We start from the raw sequence: 24,151 nt of genomic DNA on the forward strand, positions 1-24,151 counted from the left end.
CTTTTTTTAATTGGATGGAAAATAAAAATGTGTTTTCAGTATTATTTTTTTTATTCAAGAGTTGAGTACTTCAATTTTAATAATTTTTTTCAATTGTGTTGACATTTTATAATTCAATGTTTGCAAGATGAGTTTGGAATAAGCTAGTCGATTTTCAAAGTATCGTATATATTTTGATAATATTAAAAATGAAAATTATAAATGATGTTGAACTTGAATGTTGAATGCTTTCGACGATGAAGAGATCAAACTATGCAATTGAACATGTTTCTTTAAGAAAGGTATAATTTCCTAGGGGAAAATTACGCGTTGTAAGTTCATAAGTATCTGTAAGTTTCACAAGTTCGCGTAAGTTCTCTTGAGTTCTAAAGGGTTTTTTTTTCGTCTGATAGATCTTTAACTTAAAATAAATCATAAACCAGTTTTAATTTAATCATGAAATCGACTTTATTTGGTTGATATAATAATGGCAATTTTGTTTTAAAGATAATTTTGGGTAACGGTCTCCACAGCTACGTTTTACACAGGCCAGTAATTTAACCAAAAGTGGGCTTCGTCGAAAAAGATGATTTTTTGGTATATTTCCGTATCATTTTGGAGCTTCTGCAGGGCCCAACCGACGAATGTGCGGCGCGTTGGATGGTTATGCCACTTCAGTTCCTGTACCAACTGGACTTTATAGGCCTTCAGACCAAGATCTTTTCGTAAAATTCCGGACAAAGACCCACTTGTTGTGCACGGCGTCGAATTGATAAAAAGAACCGTAATTTATTACGGTTAAAATAACTTAAAATAAACAGTTTCACATCCGTAAATATGAGAAAACATTTAGATTAAAGAAAACATTATTCCAAGGATTATTTTGTACCGAAAATGTGTGTCACTGAAACTTTATCTCCTCAAATCTCAAATAAAACGTTTACGTGTTTTCACTTAAAAATGAAATCGATTTCGGCAAAAATCATTAAGACATAAATATGTGTATTTTGGACATTCTTCACGCGATCTGGCATACATATGATACACCAAGCGATAGAAAATATACCACAATTTGATTTTATTTTTTTATGATGAAAACAAAACAAGCAAGCACTGAACTTAATATTTAATATCAATTTGGAATTTTTATTACTTGGAATGGAATTGAAATATCAAACCATATTAAATTTCCTGTTGCTGTCTACGGAATACTCGGGAATACTCGATAAGCTGGCATTCATAAATTATTTCCGAATCAATTCGAGTGAATTAGTTCATTCAATTTTCTTATGGAATAATAAATGTCGGTATATAAGAAGGATAACATAATCAACGTCTTGCAGTCACATTCAGGATGTACATTCGAAAGAAAGTGTTAATTTCAATCGTAGTTTCCGCCGCTTTCGGTTTTTTCACTGGAGTATCCACATCGTTTCATTATGGTAACGATTTTATCGTTACTTCTCAACGCGACGATGGAAATACTCCGGAGAATTATTTGAGAAATGATAAGTTTAGAGTTGCTAAACGATATTATCGTGATTATTCAATGAATATGAGTGATTACATCTATCGTCGAATAAAACGAAGTGATGATACAACGTTCTACGGCCATCCAAAAACGAGAGAAGAACGATGGTATTCCAGTTTCAATCTGAATCAAACATTTTTCCAACAGGAGCAGGCACAATCGTTGGTCAATCTCCTGTCCAAAGTTATGGATAAATACTTGAATGCATGCGTTCCAATCGTACTTTATGACCATTATTTTCGTGAAATTGACAGCATCCTACTGGAGACATTTTTCAAAGTAGGTTTGATCGTCAAAATTTGGTTATAGATTCAGTTTTTCGCTAAAATCATTTTCCAAAAAGTAAAATTTTGCAAATCTTTCGTGATTTTTATTTTATGCTCAAATAAAAAAAAATTAGGCAATCAAAATCTCTTATTTGCATGGAATGATTAGTAAAAATTACACCGTTGTGAATCAAGAGTTACTTCAACCGTACGATAAAAGTTGTCGCAGCTACATTTTGTTTATTTCGGATGTGTTGCGAACGCGTGACGTATTGGGTCCACAAACAGTGAACCGTGTTGTTTTGATTCCACGTTCTTCCCAATGGAAACTTCAAGAATTTTTATCATCCAAATACGCCAGTGATTTAGTGAATTTGCTTGTGATTTCGGAGTCTCTCTCGTCCGATCCGTCGAAAGTAGTTCAATTTCACATTTTTTGATAGATTATTTGACTAACTTAATTTACTTTCACAATCAATAGGACAGGCCATACGTATTGTACACACATAAATTGTATACAGGTTTGTGCTAAGAAAATTAGATTTCATATAGAATTTTTCACTCTTTTAATATTTGATACAGACGGCTTGGGATCAAATCAACCTCTGGTATGCCATTGGAATTTACATTTTGAATTTTATTGTTAAGTGCCATTATTTTATTATCATCAGGTATTAACGTCATGGCTAAAAGGCAAATTATCTCGTCCAAAAGTCAATCTTTTTCCAAAAAAGAAATTTTCAAGTGGCTTTTCTGCACATCGCTTCATGGTAACTTCCGCTTATATTTTCTAACGTTTTACAATAGTTTCGCATTTTTCTTTCATTTTTTCATGAATTTTCAGGTGGCAAGTATCTCTCAGCCGCCTTTTATACTAAAGACGCTTTCAACTGATATCGCTGGAAATACAAGAATCGAATGGGACGGCTATGAATATCGGTTGCTGAAGCTGATGTCTAGCCGTCTTAATTTTAGTTTTCAACTAATGGAACCATCAATCGAAAATGAACTCGGGTATATTCAGTTAACTTCTCAATCTTTTATTTCTGTTTATTTTTTTAAAAACTGTTAAGAGCGATTGAATTTTATAATTTTACGTCCATTCGCACAGTCGAACGTATAGCGTTATTGATTTAGTGGAATCTAAATTGTCAGACATTGGGTTGGCTGGAGCGTTTATGTCAATTGAAAGAATGGAACGTGTTGATATGTCATTGCCGCATTCATTCGATTGTGGTGCATTTTTAACATTATCTTCGAAATCCTTGCCCCGTTATCGTGCCATTTTGGGGCCATTTCAATGGACCGTTTGGATTGCAATCATTTTTACATACATTTTTGCGATTTTTCCGCTAGCATTTTCGGACCGACTTACGTTAAGTCATCTGATAGGGAACTGGGGTGAAATTGAAAATATGTTTTGGTATGTATTCGGTACGTTTACCAACAGTTTGACATTTACTGGTGAGTTTTCATGGTCAAATACGAAGAAAACGTCGACACGAATACTGATTGGTTGGTATCGATTAATTTTTCATATTCATTTTTTCGCTTGTAAATGTCAGTGCTTAATGGATTTTAGGTTGTTACTGGGTGTTCAGCATTATAATCACCGCTTGTTATACTGGCTCAATTATTGCTTTTGTAACGTTGCCAGTAATTCCAGAAACAATCAACACAATTGAAGATTTGATTTGGGGATTTTATCGCATCGGAACATTAAGTTTGTGTTCAAATAATATATTATTTATGGAAGAAAGTTCGAAAAAATATATCAACTCATCTTTTTTTAAAGGCAGAGATGGTTGGCAATTTTGGTTCACAAATTCAAGCGACTCCGAAGCAAGAAAATTGTTAAAAAATGTGGAATATGTTGACGATGTGGAAGAAGGTTTGCGCAATGTAACACACGCATTCTTTTGGGGTTACGCGTTTTTAGGATCTCGAGCGGAACTACAATATATTGTCAGAAGCAATGTGTCAATGGCGTAAGTTCCAACGCATATTTGTGTCACTAAGAATGCAATGACCATTTTCTCTTTCATTTCTAGTGAACTTGGTAAACAATCCGCGCTGCACATCGGTGAACAATGTTTTACGAGATTCGGTAAAATATTCCAAATAAACACATGTGTGCTTGACTCTAACCATTGTAATTATTATAGGCGTTTCGATGTTATTCCCTCTAAATTCAGTCTATGCAAATATTTTCAATGAAGCCATTCTACGTTATGCTGCAAGTGGTTTAAATTTGAAAATAGCGAATGATATGGCATGGGATTTACAGCGGAGGTATTCATCCTTTCAAAAGTAAAACTTTTCAGAATTCATTCGATGTGGTTTTCTTTTTAGTGACGCACAGCAATTTTTCGATTCAACAAAATCGAAGACAATTAGTATTGATGCAGTCGAACGAAAATTGAATCTTGCCGATACAGAAGGAATGTTTTTATTGATGGCAATTGGTTACATTTTAGCTGGAAGTGTGCTATTCTCAGAAATCGTCGGCGGATGTGCAAAGTCATGCCGTGCATTTATTCGAAGAAATTCGGTTGTTGGGCAGGATGACGAGCGGCGTGGAAGTAAATTTTCGTTGAGTCAACTGCATGCAGAAGAACCAAAAACCTTTCAAGAAAAATTTAAAAGAGGTATTCGAAGACGCCTACGATCCAAACCCAAACCAATTGATGAACCAAAGAAAGACGAAATTATCGAGACGAAAGAGAAAGGCGAAGGAGACAAGGCAGTGAAAATGGAAGGCGACGAACCGCCTTTGAAAGGCCCATTATCATTTTGTACTATAAAACGAATCATGTTGATGAGAAAAAGAGGAAAGGATGACCAGAAGGTTGTCAAAGAAAATAATAACACGGCCATTGATTTAGCCAAAGACGAACCATCGAAGAGCAATTTTCAAAATGATAGCGATTTTGAAGAAGGGTCAAAAGCAGAGGTTACTATTGAAAGTGAAAAAAGTAGCAGCGATTCAGGTGATGGTGCTAGTCTAATAGGATCGTCGTCGATTTATTCAGAATCAAAATTGACAAGAGAACAAACTGAAGTGGAAATCAATCAACTCACTGTTTCAAACCGAGAGAATAACCCATCAACAGAATTTGGCGAAATTGTCTAAAAGCGGTCTTCAAACATGACTGTGGAACGAAATTGAAAAAGAAAATGAGAAAAAAGTCCCTGTTCATTTCTTTTTTGTTACATTTTATTGATTTGAATGCATTTCTTAAAATGTTTTACAATTTTTGTTTGCGGCAAAGCCGGCAATTATCGAATTATATGTTCCAATTAATTTTTTGTGGTATTTTTGCTCACATTATACATGCACCATTGAATATATGAACGAATTTAACTTATGAATTTCACATGTTACTTAAAAATATTAAATACAGGTATCAACTGAGTGAAACATAAATTTCCAATCAGTATAATTACAATTATTTATCAATTTTGCAACTAGTAAGGTAAAATAATTCAGGCTAATTCCATACCATAATAAAAAAATGAATTAAAATTACATAATTAAGTGTAATGAAGTGCTGACGATTTAATTTAGTTGCGATTGAATATATAATAATCATAACTAAGGGGGTACAATAATTCAATAATATCGGCATTCGCCTATGTTATTAAATAAATTGATAGGCGGTCACCGCATTGACAAAAATGATTTGCTTCGTATTTTCTGGTTATTAAAATAGCCCAATGAATGGTATATGCTTTTGTCTCTCACTCATATAGTATTCAGGTAATAAATGAACGAATGAATGCTTCAAAAAATCGATTCTCCACTTGTTTTTAGTTCTAAATAATCGAACTGTGTGCAATTCAATATCTTTTGGCTATTACTATTGGCGGTGTTTATTAATATTTTGACTTTGTTTCTTTGACTGTGTCCTGTTTTCCATTTCTAAGGTCTAATTTTATTGCATGAAAATCTTTCAATATGAAAATATCGTTTTTTCCCTTTTGGTGTCTATTATTGTGTGTATTTTCTTCATCTTTCGGTTTCAATGACATACGCTGTGTTTCTTCGGGTGGCCAAACAAATTTGCTCTCGACTAATTTCAATTATTAGACTTAATAATTTTTTATTTGTTTTTTATTTCTCGATTATGATTTTGGTTCTCTAAAAAATGAGAGAAAAGTCTGCGTATCTGGTTTTCAAAAGGCACATACAAGCAAATGTGTGGCATATTTCGTTTTTTTATTTCTTTTTTGTTGATTGTGATCTTTTGTTATACGGTAAATGATGAATTTTGCCGAACATATTTGACTTTTAAAAAAAAAGTGAATTAAATATTTTCTCGTTCTATTTTCGGGTGGGAAATATACGTATTTAAAAATGTTCTCTTGGTTGAAGTTCTCAATTCAACAGTTTTTTTGTCAATCGACTACCGATCGCAAGAAAATTTTCTCCGATGCCAAACGATCAGCAAAATGATCGTATTGGAATATACGAGTTCGCTTTGTTGACTTTATGTTAACCATTTGGAATTGCATTCGAATTTATTAATCCTATCAAAATAGCCGGTTATCACGTTATCTTTAAGAATTTAAAGCAAAAAAATCTCGCAGATTTTCATTTTGTTTTATATTCTATAAGATAAACGAAGTTCACTTTTTTGGGATGATATTTTTTTGATAATTATTAATTTTTTCAAGTATCTATGTATAATTTAATTTGATTCAATTGATCTCTCTATCATTCCCAATAATATTCGTAATTTTAATTGTTCAATATGCATCGTTATGAATAAAACAGCGAAAAATATGTGTTTCTTTTGTTTATTTTTTGTTTTATTTTGATGTAGAAAATGTTCGATTATGATATTGATGTTAATTGTTGGAGTATTTTATTAATTATTGTATGTGTTTAAACCATCGATTCATGGAGGTTTTCCATTAAATTGTTTCTACGCAGAATAAGATCGAATTGTGTTTGTGCGTTTATAAGAATGTATATACAAACGAAAAGTTGATCTTTCTCGAAGCAAGACGCGGTTTCGGTTTTAGCAGTAAAAAAAACTCCTTCCTTTAGATGCTATACATGTATGAAAATGGAAGCAACAGAAAAAAATGTACTCAAAAAAGATGTGTTGGCTAAAAAATGTCAAGAAAAAAAAACTTGTTGAAATACCCAATTGTTTAAAATGTCCACAATAAAAATGGAAATAAAAAAAATATGTTTATTTTTTCATACATATGTGTTGTTTAAGATTTTCTTTATTTCTGTAAATCATGTTGTACACACATTTCGGCATTTTATCGTCATTTGCGTTGAATTGCGGAAAATTTATTCTAAATATATGTTGTCGTCGAAAATTCGGACGCCTTTTTGTTATAATCATTCTTACATCAATCTACAAACAAAGACCATAAGTGTCTTCATTTTACTTAAATTTCCTTAAACCAAAATCATTCCGAACATTTCTCGATGATGCTAAAAAAAAATCATCGAAAAATATACCCGATTGTTGATTCTTTCGAATGATTTTTGCACTTCTGAACTAAGATGAATCATACATTTAATAATAATAAGTAAATTGTATGATTTTCTATGCTTATAAATTGCTTACTTAGTTGGATTTCTATTCCATTCTTTTTTCGTTAGATTTGGCAGTGAATACTGGTTTTTTCTCATTTCATTTGCAATTTCATTCTTTGCATCTTCAACTATTTTACACGATTATAAATGTTTGTTTCCATACCTAACCTATTTCATTTGATTAAAATACGATAAAAGTGTTGAAAGTGTGTACGCATATGACGCAAATGATGTCTGTACAGAATCTTGCTATATCGCTCGCTTACGTTACACAGACTTCCCTCGCTCTACCATCTAAATGATTACTAATAAAATAGCACGTTTGTTTCTATTTTCTGTGTTTTTTCCTCTTTCATTTTTAGCTTATTTCGATTCATTTTTTAAAGAATTGAAAAGTTCGACCAAAAAAATTTTTGTTGGTTTTTTTTTAAATTTTGCTTATATTACGTGCCAAAAAATATTTTGCTACTTAAATTTAATAACCGAGCGCGACAAATGATCCCGTTAATTCCTCCATTGTTTCAGAGGAAGAAATGGGTGATCGCATTGCGACTCGGTTTTCTATGCACCGCAAAACAGTTCGTTTAGTTTTTAACTAAACACACATACTAAAACGCCTTTTTTAAAAACTATAAATTTTCATTTTTTTTTTTTTTCATTTTTTTAACAAATTGTTTAATTTTGAAAATGAATTAATTGTGTGAATTTATAAATGAATCGATATATAAGCCACTTTGAACAATGACAGAAACAAATCGGTTCTCTTCGTTAAGTCGTGAGATCAAACAGAAGTAGAAGCTATTTCAAGTCGAGAGAATTTTCGTTTTGTTTTTGGTGATTGAATTAATTATGAGACAAAAAGAAATGTATGTATCAAACTCCCGCAAAAAAAGCTTCAACGGAGCCGAAATGCGAAACGCAATGCCAGTTGCGCTACTATACGCGCATTATTTTTACTTATATTAAAATCCGACTTGTGACATCTAAAACGTTTTGTGTTTGTGTGTGTGTGTTTTTCTCGATCAATACAATCGAAGTAATACGGTAACAATATCTATATTCCTAAAAATCTAATTTGCTGAACCGCATTTGAAGATGGTTTCTTTTATAAATGTGTATATGGATACAAGTGTTTTTTTTTTGTTGTTAAATAATCTTTTTGCCTTTTGAGTTTACCTCCTCGTCATTATAATAGAGATACTTTTCTTATGTACTACATTCGATTTTGGATACTTCTTTTTCTTAAAAAATCGTTCTTATTATTTAGTATCGGGGGTCGAATTGTATGTCGATTTCATATACATGAATATTCAATATACAATATTTAAACATAAATTTTATGTATTTTTGCAACTAAAAGTGCATATATATATATATATTAGTGTATGTATACTTACACCCTAAATTTGTGGTTTTTATAGACAAATATTAAACGAAAAAGAAAATGAAAAAAACGGGGAAAAATAAATAAAATATTTAAATATTTTCTCTGTCTTTAGACAGTGTCTTGCATAGAAAAAAAAGTTATCGTTACAACTTGACGAACTATATGTATATGAGAAATAAATTTGCTTATTTTTGCTAGTTATTTTTAGCCAGAGTTTACGACATTATGATGTTTAAGATGCGACTGACGTCTCTTTTTGTTGATTTTGCGACTGGGTGGCGGCCAACGCGTTTTGTGGCACAGTTGGAAGCGGCGGCGGCGGTGGTTTTGACAGCACAAATTTGTCATAGATCTCCATTAGATCTTTGAGTCGATATTCCTCCAAACACACGAAACCTTGCAGGTTTGGTGCCTGTTTACGAGCACAACTCAAACAATGAACAACATGCCGTTTCTCTTGCTCACGAATGAAGAGAATATTGAACACTTCAACCTGGCAATGAAAATATACATCATTAGCAATTTTTTCTAATCTCTAATTTTGCTCCATTTAATTTGGAATTTAAAAGTGGTTGAAGACTGAATTTAAATGAAATTAATTCAAAAAATCTATAGAAAGCTAAATATCTTTGATATTTTGATCGTTCACGATCTTAATCGGCAAAGGGTTTTTCATAATCGGCGACCGATTTGTTCACCGATTTCGAAAAAAATCGTCCACGATTACAATCGTTCGCGATCGTGTGTGAAAGAAATTTTCTTGGTTTCTTACCTCACACTGTCCACAATAATGTGACGCTTCATTTTTCCCGCGACCATGAAATCGAATTTCGATTCCTTTTGCTTTGACGTATTCCATTGTTGCCATAACAAATCTTATTGTTTGCATCAAGCATGTTCTGTAACAAGAATGGTTCATTAGTTAAATTTTTCTCTTTATTCAAAGGCATTGAAATTCAATGAAAAAACCAAAAAATCCGACAATTTACTCACTTAATCAAATCGAATAGTTTTGGATCGGATACTTTAATATTGCGCGACAAATTCCAGCTCAAATGTACCATTGGAACGATGCTTTTGTAGCTTTCGAGTTTGTTCCATTCGTATCGTTCGATGCCAAGTTGATATTGTCGGGCCGTCAATGGTCCAACATTCCAAGCAATATTATTACACCATCCGATGGCTTGTACCCAATGCACACAACCGGCATTCACCCACACCAAATCGCCCGGCCGTTGAACGAAACGATAAACGGGAATATTTGCTTTGTAGAGATCATCAAGTACCGGCCACCATGAACCGTGCAAATAATTCAGATTGTTTTTCTCGCACAATGCTTGAATGCCACCCCAATATGAATCGGGCACGGCAAACCATTCACAATCGCCCGGTCCAATATTGATATTTATCGAACAGAAATTGTTGTTCTCTTGGTGGCCTGGTGTTCGTGAGCCCGGCACTTTCATGTACAATTGAACGGTGTTCATGCCCAATATGACGTGACCCACATGAGATAACATATTCGCTGCAGATACAACACGTGCGAATGCCGGTAATTTTTGTAATTCTTGCAATTGCGGTCGCCATTTCCGTTCATCGGATAAATCAACGTTTGTGCCAAACCTGGTGAGACAAAGAGATTAACAAATTGGTTAATTTCCGTTGCATTTCATAGTGAAAAAAGAATTTTCAGGGAGACAAAAAATGGTTTGTTGAACGCCCTACTATCAAACTCCATTCAATGCAGTCAGAATGGTGTTAGCGAAAAGCTTCAGAATTTAATCTGGCATTTTAGCCATGCCAACTCAAATATGTATCATTGAATTAGCTATGAAAAATGCCGCAGTTGCAAAGACGAGAAAAATTAATAAAAACATTTACCTCAGCATTTTATTTCCATTCTTCACCCTCTTGACCTTTTTGCCATTTGAACTGCTGTTCAATGAGTCTTTGGAATCGGAATCACTAAAATTGTGAATGCCCGACGTTTTATCATAGTTTTCTTCCTGCAATTTAAAAAGTAATTTTTTTCACATTAGTAACGTAATTCGACTGATTTATGAAACATTTTTGTTTTTTGGAGAAAGTATCAGAATAAATGGCTCTACATGGTCCATTTCAGTAGAACGAAAGTTAATAGATTTAGTTTTATTCATCATTTGAAACTATTTTTTTAAAAAATACTTTTATCAAATTTACGTACTTTTAAGCTCTCTTGGAAGCTGGATGCTTGATAGTTGGCATATTTAGCGATTGTTGTGTGTGAACGGTGTGAAATGCAGGCCCAAACCCGTTTGCCTTGTGTATTATCCCAGTTTTCATCGGGCGATTGATGGACCTGTGTTCGTACTTCAACACTGTGATCTGGATTCGCTTCGACCAATGTTTTTGTTGAGAATAGACCCAAATCTGTTAGAAAATAAAAAAGATGTGATTTAGTCAAATTGAATGAAAAATCTTTATCAAATCATAAATTCAAAGTGAAAATCCATATGAAAATGTTGCTAATAGATAGCTCCGATCAATCTATTGAGACAGAATATCAGAGTGCAATTTAGCGTTTGATCTACCAAAATAAAATTTAACGATCGAATTGAACATTTTTTCGATTGTCCATTTTACTTTGGATAAAATAATTTTGTGACAAACCTGTGCCATTTATTTGCATACTGAACAAAATTCAAGTAATTACCTAATTTTAAAACGGTTGCCATTCCGCGAACAACGGCAATCGGATGTTTAAGGCAAAACTCTTGGAGTTGCGGCGAAAAGGCGTGTTTTTTATGATCCAAATGAACAGATGGCGTAGGAGGCACTAATTGTTCGTTTGTCAAGCGCTGTGGCGGACAATCGGGCGGACACGGTGGCGGCGCATCATACGATAGTATTGAGCATGGTGCCGGTGGTTCTTTGCTATCCATTGACCTATAATCAAACGAAGAGAATACTTCATTAGTAAATGGCATACACAAAAAAAAACAATTGAATGTTCAAATGAAAAGTTAAATCAGCATAATACAATTTTCAACACATTGCGTTCAGGAGAACGAAAGTTTATTTAGATCATCATTAAAAATTCGTTGAAATTTTAAAAAAATAAAATCATGCTTACTTCACAGCCTCTTGTAGTTGCTTTGACGTCATTTGTATGTTGAATTTGACTTTTCGATTGGTTTCGTAAATGTTTTCGATTTTCAAAACGGGTTCATTTTTCAAATCGTTCGGTGACCTCCTGCTCGTTGAAGTCGCTTCACATTTGATGGGCCGTTGACTGTTGAAATTTGTCGTTGAGTCGGCCACAACCGCATTTCGATCATCGTCGATTTCTTGTTTTACCGTCGAACCGAATTGCTTCAGCAAATTCTCGGCAAGCATTGTCTTTGAATCATTTTGCGATAAAATTGCTTGAATGTCATCGTTTTTGGTCTGTTGCATTTGCATCGGCAGCATAACTAATTAGAGATAATAAAATCAAATGTTTTTGTTGTAGTTCAAACCTTTTCACTGAAGAAGATCATTTCCGATCACATGTGTGATCTAAGTTAAAATGTTAGGTTATGTATGGTACATACCATTTTGGCTGCTAGGCATGGTCTGCGGATAGGCTTGTTGCATATTTGGTGATGTGATTTGTTGTTGTTGTTGTGGTGGCATCTGCATTTGCTGTTGCTGTTGTTGTTGCAGTTGCTGTTGCTGCTGTTGCTGATAGCGCATTTGGTGTTGTTGCATCATTCGATAGTTTTGAATCAATTGATTGAGCATGCCCAATTGCTGCGGACTTAAAGTGTCCTTATTTTTTTGTAGATTTTGCAACAAATGCATTTGCTGTTGGTTCAGGTAGAATGAAGGTGGTGGAACTTGATTCGGCATCGGTCGGTTTGGCGCATTTTCATCGCCTTTATACCGTTTGGCCGGGATCGCACCATTGTTGCCTTGCGGATTTGGATATGGTGGAGGTGCTGTCGGGACCTGAAGTGCAATGAAAATGTCTTTTATTTAGTTTATTTCATAAAAATATTGATTTACGTTCAATCAGAGAATAAATTTAATTACAGAAAGAAAAAAAAATTGAAAAAAGTTGAAAAACACCGAACAAATGTTGCGTAGAAAAGCCCCCCAAAAAAAGTAAATCTTAGACATTGTTTTTCAATCAAAAGACATTTGAATGAATGATTTCGACGTGGAATAGGCGAAAGAAAAACGTGGGTGAACATGTGGTCGTTCACCACTCCTAACCTCAAATTTGGCATACAAGGCCAACGACACACCGAACAAAAACTTAAAAAAACTAAGAAAAAACTCCAATTCAAACTATTTTCAATTACCTTTCCATGATGATTTTTCTTCACAGAAAATGTGGCAGATTTTCAAAAGAAGAAAAAAAACTCAAAGGAACCAATTGAATTTATAAAACAAAAATTGTGAATAAAAAGAACCAAAGAAGAAAAGAAAACGTTGGCACAAAAAAAAAAATTTTGTGCCGACCGAAATGCGAAAAATACGTCTGTCTGCCGGTAATGAATAAAACTGAATATGAACAAAAAATCGCAGACGTTCAAATCATCTGCTGTGCTGTTCAACGGATGCGGTTATTGCGGCACGTCGACGCACGCATCAACGTACATTGAACCAAAAAAGAAGAAACGCAAACGAGCAGCAACGAAAAATGCTTACTATGTGAAGAATACACTGAACGTATATGTTTGAGCGAGACGACTGTATGTGCACTTACATTGTCAGCACACTACGTTCATTTTATGTATTACGTTTTGTGTTTCTATGCGGTATAATGGGAATTACGAAAATCGATACATGTCGCGCTGACAAACAGAATGGAAGAGAAGAAAAAAAAAGAATTTGTTTCGTTTCGAAATCAAGTTGTGACACAATGGCTGATGTATGTATGTTGCAAACAAGCGTGCAATACAATCAATTATTTATTGCTATGGAATTGGTGTAATTGACTTCCTTTTTTTCTCATATGATTTTCGAACGACGAAGAAACAGAAATATTATTATTATCGATTGGGATTGTGATGATGATGATGAATGATGATGTACTTACATGATTGTAATTTTTAGCATAGGCACGTTGTTGATTGCTTTGAGCGGTTTGCTGTTGTCGTGAACTCATTTCGGCCGAGATTGGTAAGTTCCAGGCCTCTTCAATCGAAGGCAACTGCCGACGTTTTGATGTTATACTTGGCATAGGAGCGTGAGCCAATTTTGTTTGAAGGAATTTGACACGTTGTGCCAAGCTTTCGTTCGCTGAATTAACGTCCGATGCAGTTGTGTCTTTTGAATTATTCGTCAAATTTAAATTACAATTATTTGCCGTGGTGATTGCAGCACTGTTGGCTGTCGAGTTTTTTTCACTTTTATCGGAAGTTTTTGTAGAACCAGTCGATTGCTGTGTTCCCAAATTGGACGTGGTTGACGATACCGTTAGATTTTGTATTTGATCTGATAGCTGCAAGAAGATATTTAAAAAAAAACACCAATGAGAATGTTTTTTATATTGCGGACTACAGTCGTAAAAAAATGAAAATAATGTTAAAATTGATGGCAGCAATTGCCTAGTGTATTGCGATGAAAATGATTTTATAACGATCTGAATAAATGTTGATGTGGTTTTTTTGATACAAACTTACACTTGAATATCTAGTTGCGTTTAAATAACAGGCGAGTGCGTCACGAGGTTGACTACAACTCTCGTACAGAATTCCCAAGTTAGTCCAAGCGGCACGATGTGTTTTATCTAATTGAACTGCACATATGTACGCTTGAAGTGCATCCATAGGCTGATTCTGTTGCTGATATAAAACTCTGCATAATTTTCCAAGAATACATGATGAGAAAAAAGGTAAACCATTAGAAAAGTCATTTTGATTTGATTTGATTGAAGAAAAAAAAGGTGGTAATTTCATTTAACTCACCCAATGGAGCACCATGTGTCAGCATTACCTTCGCTTTTCTCAACCGAATTACGATAGGCTATGAATGCATCATGCACTTTATTGATGCCAGCATAACAACGTCCCAATAAATAAAGCGATTGGCCGGACTTTGGATCGGCTTGTATGGATTTTTGTAGAAATGTTATTGCGTTCTTTTCACGTTCACGTTTATCACCGCCTAATGTATCAATCGTATGGTGCATCCATCCCAATTGACGATAGATATCGGAACGTAATTGTGGTGTCAGCTGTTTGTCTGCAAGAAGTAGTTTTCCGTATGTGTCTTTGGCTAATTTATATTTCTTTTGTACTTCATAAAGGTGAGCAATTTGAAAACGAACTGAAAATATAATAACGAAAGAAAGCGAAATTATAACTTAGTTGTTCAATATATGTATAGCAATAATAATATTGACGAAAAAAAAAACACAGAAGAAACACATCGAAAGAATGTCACGTAAAAATTCTGATCAGCACATTTTGTTTAACATATAAATTGATGTCAAGCATTTTGTTGTGTGTCTTTTTTTTAACACAAACAAACACTATAATCAATACTTGTGAACATGCATTCCAAATGAGAATGCCTCTCAGAGCATTTTATCGTTTGTCAATGTTGTTGTTGTTTGAATAAAAGGTTAGCAATGCTAATTTAACTTACTTTCGAACTTGGATAATGTACAAGGCGACGAATCGAAGAGTGCAAGCTGCAAGTGCTTTAATGCGGCCTCATAATCATGATTCACTTTGAACATAAGACCCAAACGCAGGTGTACTTCATTGGAACGTGCGAAGTCTGGACTCACATACAATAACTGTTGAAATGCTTTGGTCGCCCTGAAAGAAAAACGAAAAAACAAATTATAATTTGAGACACATTAGTGCATATATAGACAATAGGCATCAACACAGTTGCATACAAAGACAAAATTATTTCGGTTGGAAAATGTGCAATGAATGAACTAGGACACATTGAATCTTTCAATGTTCGTTGCATAAGAAAACAAAATTCAATAATGAGACGTGCCAAAGGTGTTGCACAACATGACGGGCAACTTGAACATGGTAGAAAAGAGAGCACCGGATAATTGTTTACCTACACCCCATTTCACGATTGATTGGTTTTCGGGGTAGACGATTTTTGTGTCGTCTTCTGTTTCGCCATCTTCGTCTACATTTATCGAAGAAAAACCGAAAAAATCGATCATTCAATGCAAAAAATATATCTGCAATTTTTCTTCGTTTCATAAAAGAAACGAAATCGAAATGCAACTGACGGAATGCCATTCGAAGAGTGAATGTCTAAAAAGAAGCATCCGATGGTTAAGTGAATTCTTCGGCATTCATAATTCATGAGAAGATGGCTTGCAGCAAATGTGTGCACAAACTAGGAGTGAAAAATGTGTATTTCAATCATTGTATGAATAGTTAAACTGAAAATACATGGCAGGTGGTTGGATGAGAGAGAGCTCAGAGCCTTCGTTTTCATGAGACAAAAGAAAATTCACTAAATAAGAGAAAAACATAAAGACGGAAAAAGCAACCACGGCAACACAAACACAGATATGAAACCATACGTAGATTTGTTCATCTGTTATTGTTCAGCTGGTTGTTATTTTGTTCGTCTTTCAAATTCATCTTTATCCTTTTTGGTTTGGTGTATGTGTGCACTTCGACTTATTATTTTTCATTTTCTTTGATCTTACACTCTTCTTAATACTATTTATCGGATGGGATGTAGGTTTGTACACAATTTCGAAAAACAAAAGTGCATTCGAGAAAAGAAGAAAAAAATAACAGCAGTGTCTTCGAAATTGAATGAAATGAAACTCAAACAGATGTTGTTTTTGCCGAACAGGAGCTTGTGTGGTTTTTTCTTCTCTTCAAACAAAAGTAAAAAACACAACAAGTCTTCGGCTGTGAGAAGTGAATCATTCTCATAATAATCGTAATTCCATGAAGAGCTATGTTATTGCATTAGCGTTTTGTTGATTATAATCAAATGTTCGGGCTATTGATTTACATGTGACGCCGGCACTTCAATGCAAACGAAAGAAACAAAATACCGAAGTGCAATACATGTGAAATTCCGTAATTTTGATGACTTTATTCATTTGCCGCCACGTTCAAAGAACACGGAATGCTATGTGTGTCAACAAATTGGAAAGAAACGTTTTCGCGCTCTATAAACATGTTTAATCATCGATGCACGCGCTCATTCTCTTTCACTCTCTCTCTCTCTAAACAGTAATGCCAACGAACAATGAAATTTCAAGTGGCACGCCGATCAAAAACTCATGTTTCCCACTGCAAAAAAGCGGTTCATTCAAAGAAAAAGGAAAAAAATGCGTTTTTATAGTCATTTTACATGCTAGGGTTGATTTAATGACTTTCTTTCCGTCTCTGGTGACTAGGCCAATTATTAATATATGTCGTCGGAACTTTTTTTTGTTTCTTTCTCTTCTTCTTGACAATTTTTTTTTATTCGCATGCACGAGTTAATGACATTACACACATGCGATACACCTTCATCGGTATTTCAAATATTCATTAAAATGTACACATTCAGAGCGCAGATATACCATATTCAGAGAGCGAAAAACAATCAGAAATCGTAAAAAAACACCAACGAATATTAATTTTCCTTTCGAACAGCGCGCGCGAAACCTTCACGTAGCCTAGATTCGAGTATCGCGTGTGTGTGGCTGTGTGTGTTCAATATGCATGCACAATTGCATATATAACAGCGAAACTCAATGATTTTCAATATACACTATGCACTGCTGTATACAGTCAATAATAAAATAAAAAAAATAACAGTTGCAACGTGCACGAGTGAAAGAGAGAGGGATAGAGCAGAAAATGTGCATTAGAAATATGTGTCATGAACAAATAAAAAACTTTACTCGTTTTTAGCTCTTGACTGCGTTTAGGTATAAACCGAAATAGCTACCTAGTCGTATGATTTTCAATAGATAAAGATATACTATACGATATTTTTCTCTCTTTCTGTTCATCGCTTCACTGTTCTACTGTATGTATTATTGAAGATTATGTTCATGGAGAGGTTTCAAGTTGAACAGAAAAAAAAAACAAGAACAATATATAAATACAGCGTAATTGCGAATGTTTTTTTTCTTCTCTCTATTTTTGTATTACAAAGTATGTTATTTACTTTGCATTTCAATTCATATGATTTTGTTTATCTCAACCATAAATTCATGCTTGAAAATGGCAAGTAAATATTGCTCGCATTTTTTTTGTTTTGAAAATGCAAAATTACATTTGTTCATTGTTACATTCAAATCAATGTTTACACATCGAAACGATTTATTACTTTTTGATATGAATATTTTGATTTGTACAATTATTGATAGCATTCGATAGACATAATTTTGATTCCAAAACATTTAATTGAGTGGTCGATGCATTTGAGTGAAAAAGCGCTCATAAATTTGAAGTTTTGTTTATTTTGCACATCGATTTGTTTCGATTGAGTTTCGGTAATAGTTACGCGAACCTCGAAAATATATATACAAATATGGAGTATTTTGCAGCGAAACGACCGACGAACGCAAATAAGTGACATGGCATGTATTGCTATGGATTGAGGTCAGCACAAAATAGCCAACGAAAAAAGAACGGTCAAAACGTATATATATAAAACGAAATGGTGCTTTTTTCACCATTTCTCGCCAATTTGAGTGTGTATTATTTTAACGAATGTTTGTTTGAAATTTATATGCTTTTTGTATAGATTGTTATAATATAAACTCGATTTCAGTGCATGGTCGACGATTGAATTGCGCCAAGAAAATAATCTAAATGATTGACTTCATCTATCTCATTGCTTAAGGTGCTGGTTTTTTCATATCTCTCTCTCTCTCTCTCTCTCTCTTTCTTTCTTTCATTCTTTCTTTTACTATCTTTGTTCGTTCCATTCGTTTGTTAGTCGAATATTTTTGCATTATACTTAGTATATGTGCGCGTGGTACAACTTGTTTTGGTTTCAATTTCTGGTTCCGCCCACAATTAGATCAATTGTGCAACTAATAACACAGCATTGTGTGCCATATATTCAAATGCTATTCCATAAAATCATCGTCCGTGCACGTATTTGATGTATTAAAACAAGACAGAACTCGAAAAAAATATACACAAACAAATATGAATTTCAATTTCATAACGAACGAGCAACAATGTTTCAATTTGTTCGTTCCGTGTAGCGTGCAAGCCGCACTCGAGAGAAAGAGTAATTTGATCGGTGATGACGACAACGATGTCAAACTATACGCAAACAAACAAAGAAATTATTAAATACACACTCATACCGAGCATTGCTGTGCTCAAGGAAAAATTAGAACATCACAAAAAAAAAAAATGTGTTTATATACGAAACGCGAAATTAAACAAAAATAGCAGCATGTTCAGTTGGATCAAGGTAAAAATCGTTTTAATTTGATGTTGATTGTAAATGGGAAATAAAAAAGAATTACACACGATTGCATGTACCGAAATTCAGAGTAACGAAAGAGAAAGAGAGATAGAAAGTGAAGTGGTTGTGTGTAATCAGTTGTCAATTTCATTGTAAAGCAATTTCGACTTTTAACAAGGAGAAAACACTCTAATCGCATGCATTCAATGACATTTTCCATTGATATTGGCTAAACGACACATCATTTCAATTTGACAATACGAGCAGAGAACAAAACTTCATTCTGTCGCATCCAAATGGTGTGTGGTAACAAAAATATGCGCTAAAATGTATGTCTCGGTATGTTTGAAAGCATTCATCATCAATTGAAATGGATGATAGCTATATATGGATTTAATATGTGTTTCCAAGTTCATTGTGTGTTGTCATGATTTCGTGCAAACGGCGATGACGACGATAGATGTAGAGTATACTACGCTATTTATACGTTGATAACGAATTTAGGGCAAAGTAATTTATTTGTATTTACAGTTGTTGGAGCTTGTTTTTTGTCACTCAAGGAAACCGAACTAAATTGAAACTATTTGAAAACGAATACAAAGTTTGAATCATTTGACGCGAAAGTTTTTCGGCAATAAAAACCACGTACACTGTAAAATATTTCTTTCTTTTTTTTTAAATAATAAATGACATCAATTATAATTTTAGGCAGTGGATTTTCCATTAATTTCACCCATTTCGAATGTTGTATAATACATTTGCAGTGAATGACATGTGCACTTAGGCATTCGTTCTGTCTGTTATCGCGGTTTTGCCATACAAAAAAAAGCGAACACAAGAAGAGAGAGAGAGAGAGAGAGAGATACAAGTTCGTCGGTTGTGTAATTATGCAATCTATACGTAGTATAGTACACAAGTACGATCTGTTTATGTACAATACACACAACATATGATACGCGATATACGCAACGACATCAGCACATTCCTTTTACTCTCTTTTTCTCTGTCTGACCGGCTATACATTGCACTCAATAATATAGTATTTTTTTGCGTTTTCGCTTCTCTTTCGCTCGTCGGCTGCTTCATTCCCTTTTTTGTTCATTCCATCCGTTCGTCATTTTATATATCTCGTTACTTTTTTCTCTTCTTCTTATTTTATTTACCGTTCGACAAACATTCAACAGCCAACAGAAAAAAAGGGCTAATCAAAAATCATCATTTGGTAATAATAAAAAATAGATTGAGATTGATATTGAATTTCAAGTATTTTTATGATATTGCACGGTATGTGGTGAACGCATTTATTGCACTCGCACTGTGTGTGTGTAGACATCAATCAATGTAAAAAAGCGAGATGTATATGATTGTGGTCAAGAGTATATATATTGCGAACTTGAAATATGAAACAACAACAAAACGCGGGGCTCTTTAAAAAACAAAACGGGGGAGAGAAATTACCATTGTTTTTTTTCTGTTGCGTGTGTGTACTGACAGCAACAACTACAACATTGAAAAAAAGAGTTATTGACTGCATTTACAATAATATGCATTTACATAAATTAATTCGTGGTTGAGTTAAAACGCGCTCGCACTCATGTTATTTCCATATGATGTGAGAATTTGGTGATGTGTGAAACTGAAATGCCGTAATGTTTTAGAACGAACGGAAACATGAAATAATACCGTTGTTCGCTCTTTAATTAGAATTTCCATTCTAATGAGAATGCCATAATCGAAACGTCATATGTGTGGATAGGTTAATTTTAGAATTGAATTTGCTCCTTCAACCGAACTGATGAAATTTCATCGACGATTGTTTTTGAAAGGGTTCAGCCGTTTCCAATCGTTTACATACATTGTCGCGCCACATTGATGTGACATGAAAAATGGGTCGTAATCTAATTGAAAATGTCAGCAATTGCCACAAGTTACAAGCCGATCCAAAATACGGCTAGCCGACCGAATAGATTGCGGTTTCGAAACAATAAATTTATGGAAACCAAAAGAAATCACTGGATTGCCAGAAACAAATATATGCGTGTGAGAAAATGTGATATGACCGTCTGTCTGTACTTGGCAAAAACAATCATCCAAACATATCACACAACGACTGACTCAACAGATCTCTTTTTCTCTCTCCCTCCCTCTCTCTCTCTCTCTCTGCACACAATACACTTCATTTGCGACGAATATTTTCATGTAAGACTCCGGTTCTTGTTCGAAGCTCTCTTTTTATCACACGATTCGTTAAAATACATATACAAAAAAAATACATCGTCTGAATGACGAACCGAAAAATAAAACCGAGTTTGTGACTGTTATATTATCAAAATTTCGTCTGCGAGAAATATGTTGACAAAAGAGAATTGTTGATATCAAATAAAAATGATTAAATATTGCGCATTCACACATTAGACAATGAATCGTTCTTGAGGTATGAAAAGAAAACCTTTGGCCTTTTGATAAAATTCATCACACATGGCCAAGGGGACGAAAATCGAATGTTTCTATGGTACAAACGGAGTCTGAGCTATGAGATTAGAAATTACATTAGTAATTCTTGAGATCTTCTTCGCTGGTTACCGTGTGAACTTTAGGGTGTCAAACTCTCTCACTGGTCACATTTGAAAGGGACTTTTTTTATTACTTGCTGACCAGCATCAAAAAACCCGTTCGATTTCAGAAACAAAGAAAGGAGAACACACACAGACATTTTTAGAGTAGACTTGATATTGCAATCGTTCTATGCTAATTTAAGCCGTGATGTGAGCAACAAAGCAACGACGAAAAGTATTCATTATAGCCAGCAGAGTTTTTTTTTCTTTTGAATGCCAGTCGAAATTGCGATAATCGAGACAGCATTAACGTTCGATTTCTGTAACAATCAAACAAGAGAAAAAAGTGCATGGTATTTTGAATCGTTTTGCGATCATTTATCTCTCGTTTGATTTGCGTCAGCGTGTAATATTTTGTGTCTACGATATTTACCTGCTGATGTATGTGTTTGAATTTGTTCTCTTTATCTTTCATCCATCGATATTTATAAATACATTCGTTCTGTTCTCTCTATTGTCGCTGTGCATTCTTTGTGTGCCACAGAATATAGAAAATAATAAGAATAAGAAACCGAAAAAAAAAAGAAACAGGCCAAACCACCAGCCTCTCGAAAATTAAATGAAAATATATCGAAAAGAGAGCGACAATGATGATGATGAGGACGGTGAAAATGTGAACGTTCGATTGTACATATACTATACGATGTGTGTTGAATGATTGCGGTCGATTTCGAAGTGTATTTTATCATCAGCATTCAGTATTATAAAGCATTTGATTCAAGAAAGGCAAATAAAATGCACACACATCGAAAGAGTGAATTTATTTGGAAGAATAGACGTTCACTCGTCACGTACCCACCAAACCATAATGCGTAAAAGCGCATGCTCACATAGCACATCGCATTCGAATATATGTATATTCGTTGCCTTTGTTGTCGTCGTCGTCGTCGCCGTTGTCGATCCGCCATCATCTCAGTACAGCACAAAAGAATTTTGACGATGCACACACAACATTTTGTATATGTACGCCATACAAAGTGCCATTTATCGACTAAAAATATACGGCAACAAAACATTTTAAACGACCAAAAACCAAAAGAGAGCAATAAGACTCACTCTCTTTCTCCCGCACACACATACACGTACTGGCACATAAGCGGAAAGCAAAAGGAACGACGGAGAATGAGAGATAGGGAATTACGGTGCCGAAAGTATAGTGAGAGAGACGCATGTGATGACGATTACATCAAATACGAAGGCAAAAATCCACGAAAAAAAAGAATATATGAATCGAAACGACTTGTGTTTACAATTTGTGAGCTCTCGTTTCTGTTGCCATCAAATACACATAAAGTTGCTGCTGCTATATGCCAGCCTTGCATTGTTTAAATCGTTCAAATATATTTGTAGTCGATCCATTTGAATAGCAAGCAAGCTAAAAGAGGCCGTATCCGCATGTGTTGGTCTATCGCGTGAACGATACGATACATCTTTGTGTGTTGTCGTGTGTGAAAGGGCTTTATAGAGAAACGTGCGGCATATATGAGTGTTGGTAGTTATTGAGGGCAATGCCCGTGCTGTATATTCGGTCGACACAGGCAACGTGAATGCGATCGACTATGCTGCAACAAATACGGGGCTCCGGTGTTGTGCTGTGTCGCTGCTGTTATTGTTATTGCTTTTCACATTAATGATAGTACATCCGAAATGAACGATAGGAAAAAAATACGTTTCTTTTGTGTATGTGTGTGTGTGTGTTCGGTACTCGCAGCCATGTGTATGTGCTCATGCTCTATGTACAGTTGACTTACAATGGAAATGAGACTGTTTTGTGTGTTCTTCTCGGCTGTTGTTGTTGTTGTTCAAAATTCTATATATGCAAGCACGATACTTGAGCGCTCGCCATTAAATATGCGGTATGATTTATGGTTTGTTGCCATGCATTTTGGCAACAAAGCGATTTTCAACGATTAGCCATTTCGACTCGACTACTGTCTTCTGTTATTCATGTCTATTCGTTGTCGATTCGATTTTGTGCGGTGGAGTTTCAATTGAAACCGTTGTGTTACTCGTCTTGTGTTTTCGACACTGCTTGTCATGTCATGACAATCAAATTTCGACATTCACACTGAACCTCTTCAAATTCGACAAAAACAACTTTTGGCTATCGGCGCAATATTTTGCATGCTCAGCAAAACAAATAAAAAAAAAAGAATAATTGGAACGACAAAAACAGTTTTGATTTAGTATTTGAATACTACCCATCTTCATGCACTTCAATTTGCATGTTTAATTCAATTATATAGAAATTGTCAACAAATTAATTTTTTATACCGAAAAAATTCTCAAATTGATTGCAATCGCGTATATGCATGAAATGGATCGCACAAAGCGGTTAATGGAGACATTTAGATTCTCTTTCATATCATAAATCACATAGGTTTTGCTTTAATTAATGCACGCACCACAAGTAGTCGGGGA

The 24,151-nt window shown here is 34.4% G+C and overlaps 2 protein-coding genes across 3 annotated transcripts in view; one reads left to right on the top strand and one right to left on the bottom strand.

The window, feature by feature from the left end:
- Positions 1-173: 173 nt before the first annotated feature.
- Positions 174-6,344, top strand: LOC116343444 (ionotropic receptor 21a). 2 transcript variants are annotated; one of them, XM_031771494.1, is made up of 13 exons: positions 174-329; positions 487-1,789; positions 1,911-2,192; positions 2,258-2,297; positions 2,359-2,384; positions 2,448-2,546; positions 2,621-2,790; positions 2,888-3,291; positions 3,359-3,499; positions 3,572-3,764; positions 3,828-3,883; positions 3,942-4,068; positions 4,129-6,344. In XM_031771494.1, exons 2-13 carry the CDS (start codon positions 1,334-1,336, stop codon positions 4,907-4,909), a joined length of 2,775 nt encoding a protein of 924 aa, XP_031627354.1. In that variant the 5' UTR covers positions 174-329; positions 487-1,333; the 3' UTR covers positions 4,910-6,344. The 2 variants fall into 2 exon arrangements, with proteins under 2 accessions (XP_031627354.1, XP_031627352.1); XM_031771492.1 differs by having other exon boundaries at positions 174-1,789.
- Positions 6,345-6,976: 632 nt separating this feature from the next.
- Positions 6,977-24,151, bottom strand: part of LOC116343443 (histone demethylase UTY) — a 29,395-nt gene continuing 12,220 nt past the window's right edge. Inside the window, exons 5-16 of the mRNA XM_031771491.1 lie at positions 15,342-15,517; positions 14,660-15,020; positions 14,375-14,549; positions 13,789-14,193; positions 12,296-12,692; positions 11,836-12,175; positions 11,416-11,648; positions 10,927-11,132; positions 10,605-10,729; positions 9,717-10,346; positions 9,496-9,622; positions 6,977-9,216 (exon numbers count right to left, since the gene is read on the bottom strand). Coding sequence (XP_031627351.1) covers positions 8,956-9,216; positions 9,496-9,622; positions 9,717-10,346; positions 10,605-10,729; positions 10,927-11,132; positions 11,416-11,648; positions 11,836-12,175; positions 12,296-12,692; positions 13,789-14,193; positions 14,375-14,549; positions 14,660-15,020; positions 15,342-15,517 — 3,436 coding nt within the window. The 3' untranslated portion in view covers positions 6,977-8,955. The remainder of the gene's footprint in view (positions 9,217-9,495; positions 9,623-9,716; positions 10,347-10,604; positions 10,730-10,926; positions 11,133-11,415; positions 11,649-11,835; positions 12,176-12,295; positions 12,693-13,788; positions 14,194-14,374; positions 14,550-14,659; positions 15,021-15,341; positions 15,518-24,151) is intronic.

Source organism: Contarinia nasturtii, unplaced genomic scaffold, assembly GCF_009176525.2.
Source record: "Contarinia nasturtii isolate CC-2019 unplaced genomic scaffold, AAFC_CNas_1.1 Cnas_scaffold_993, whole genome shotgun sequence".
NCBI classification, from domain to species: Eukaryota; Metazoa; Arthropoda; class Insecta; order Diptera; family Cecidomyiidae; genus Contarinia; species Contarinia nasturtii.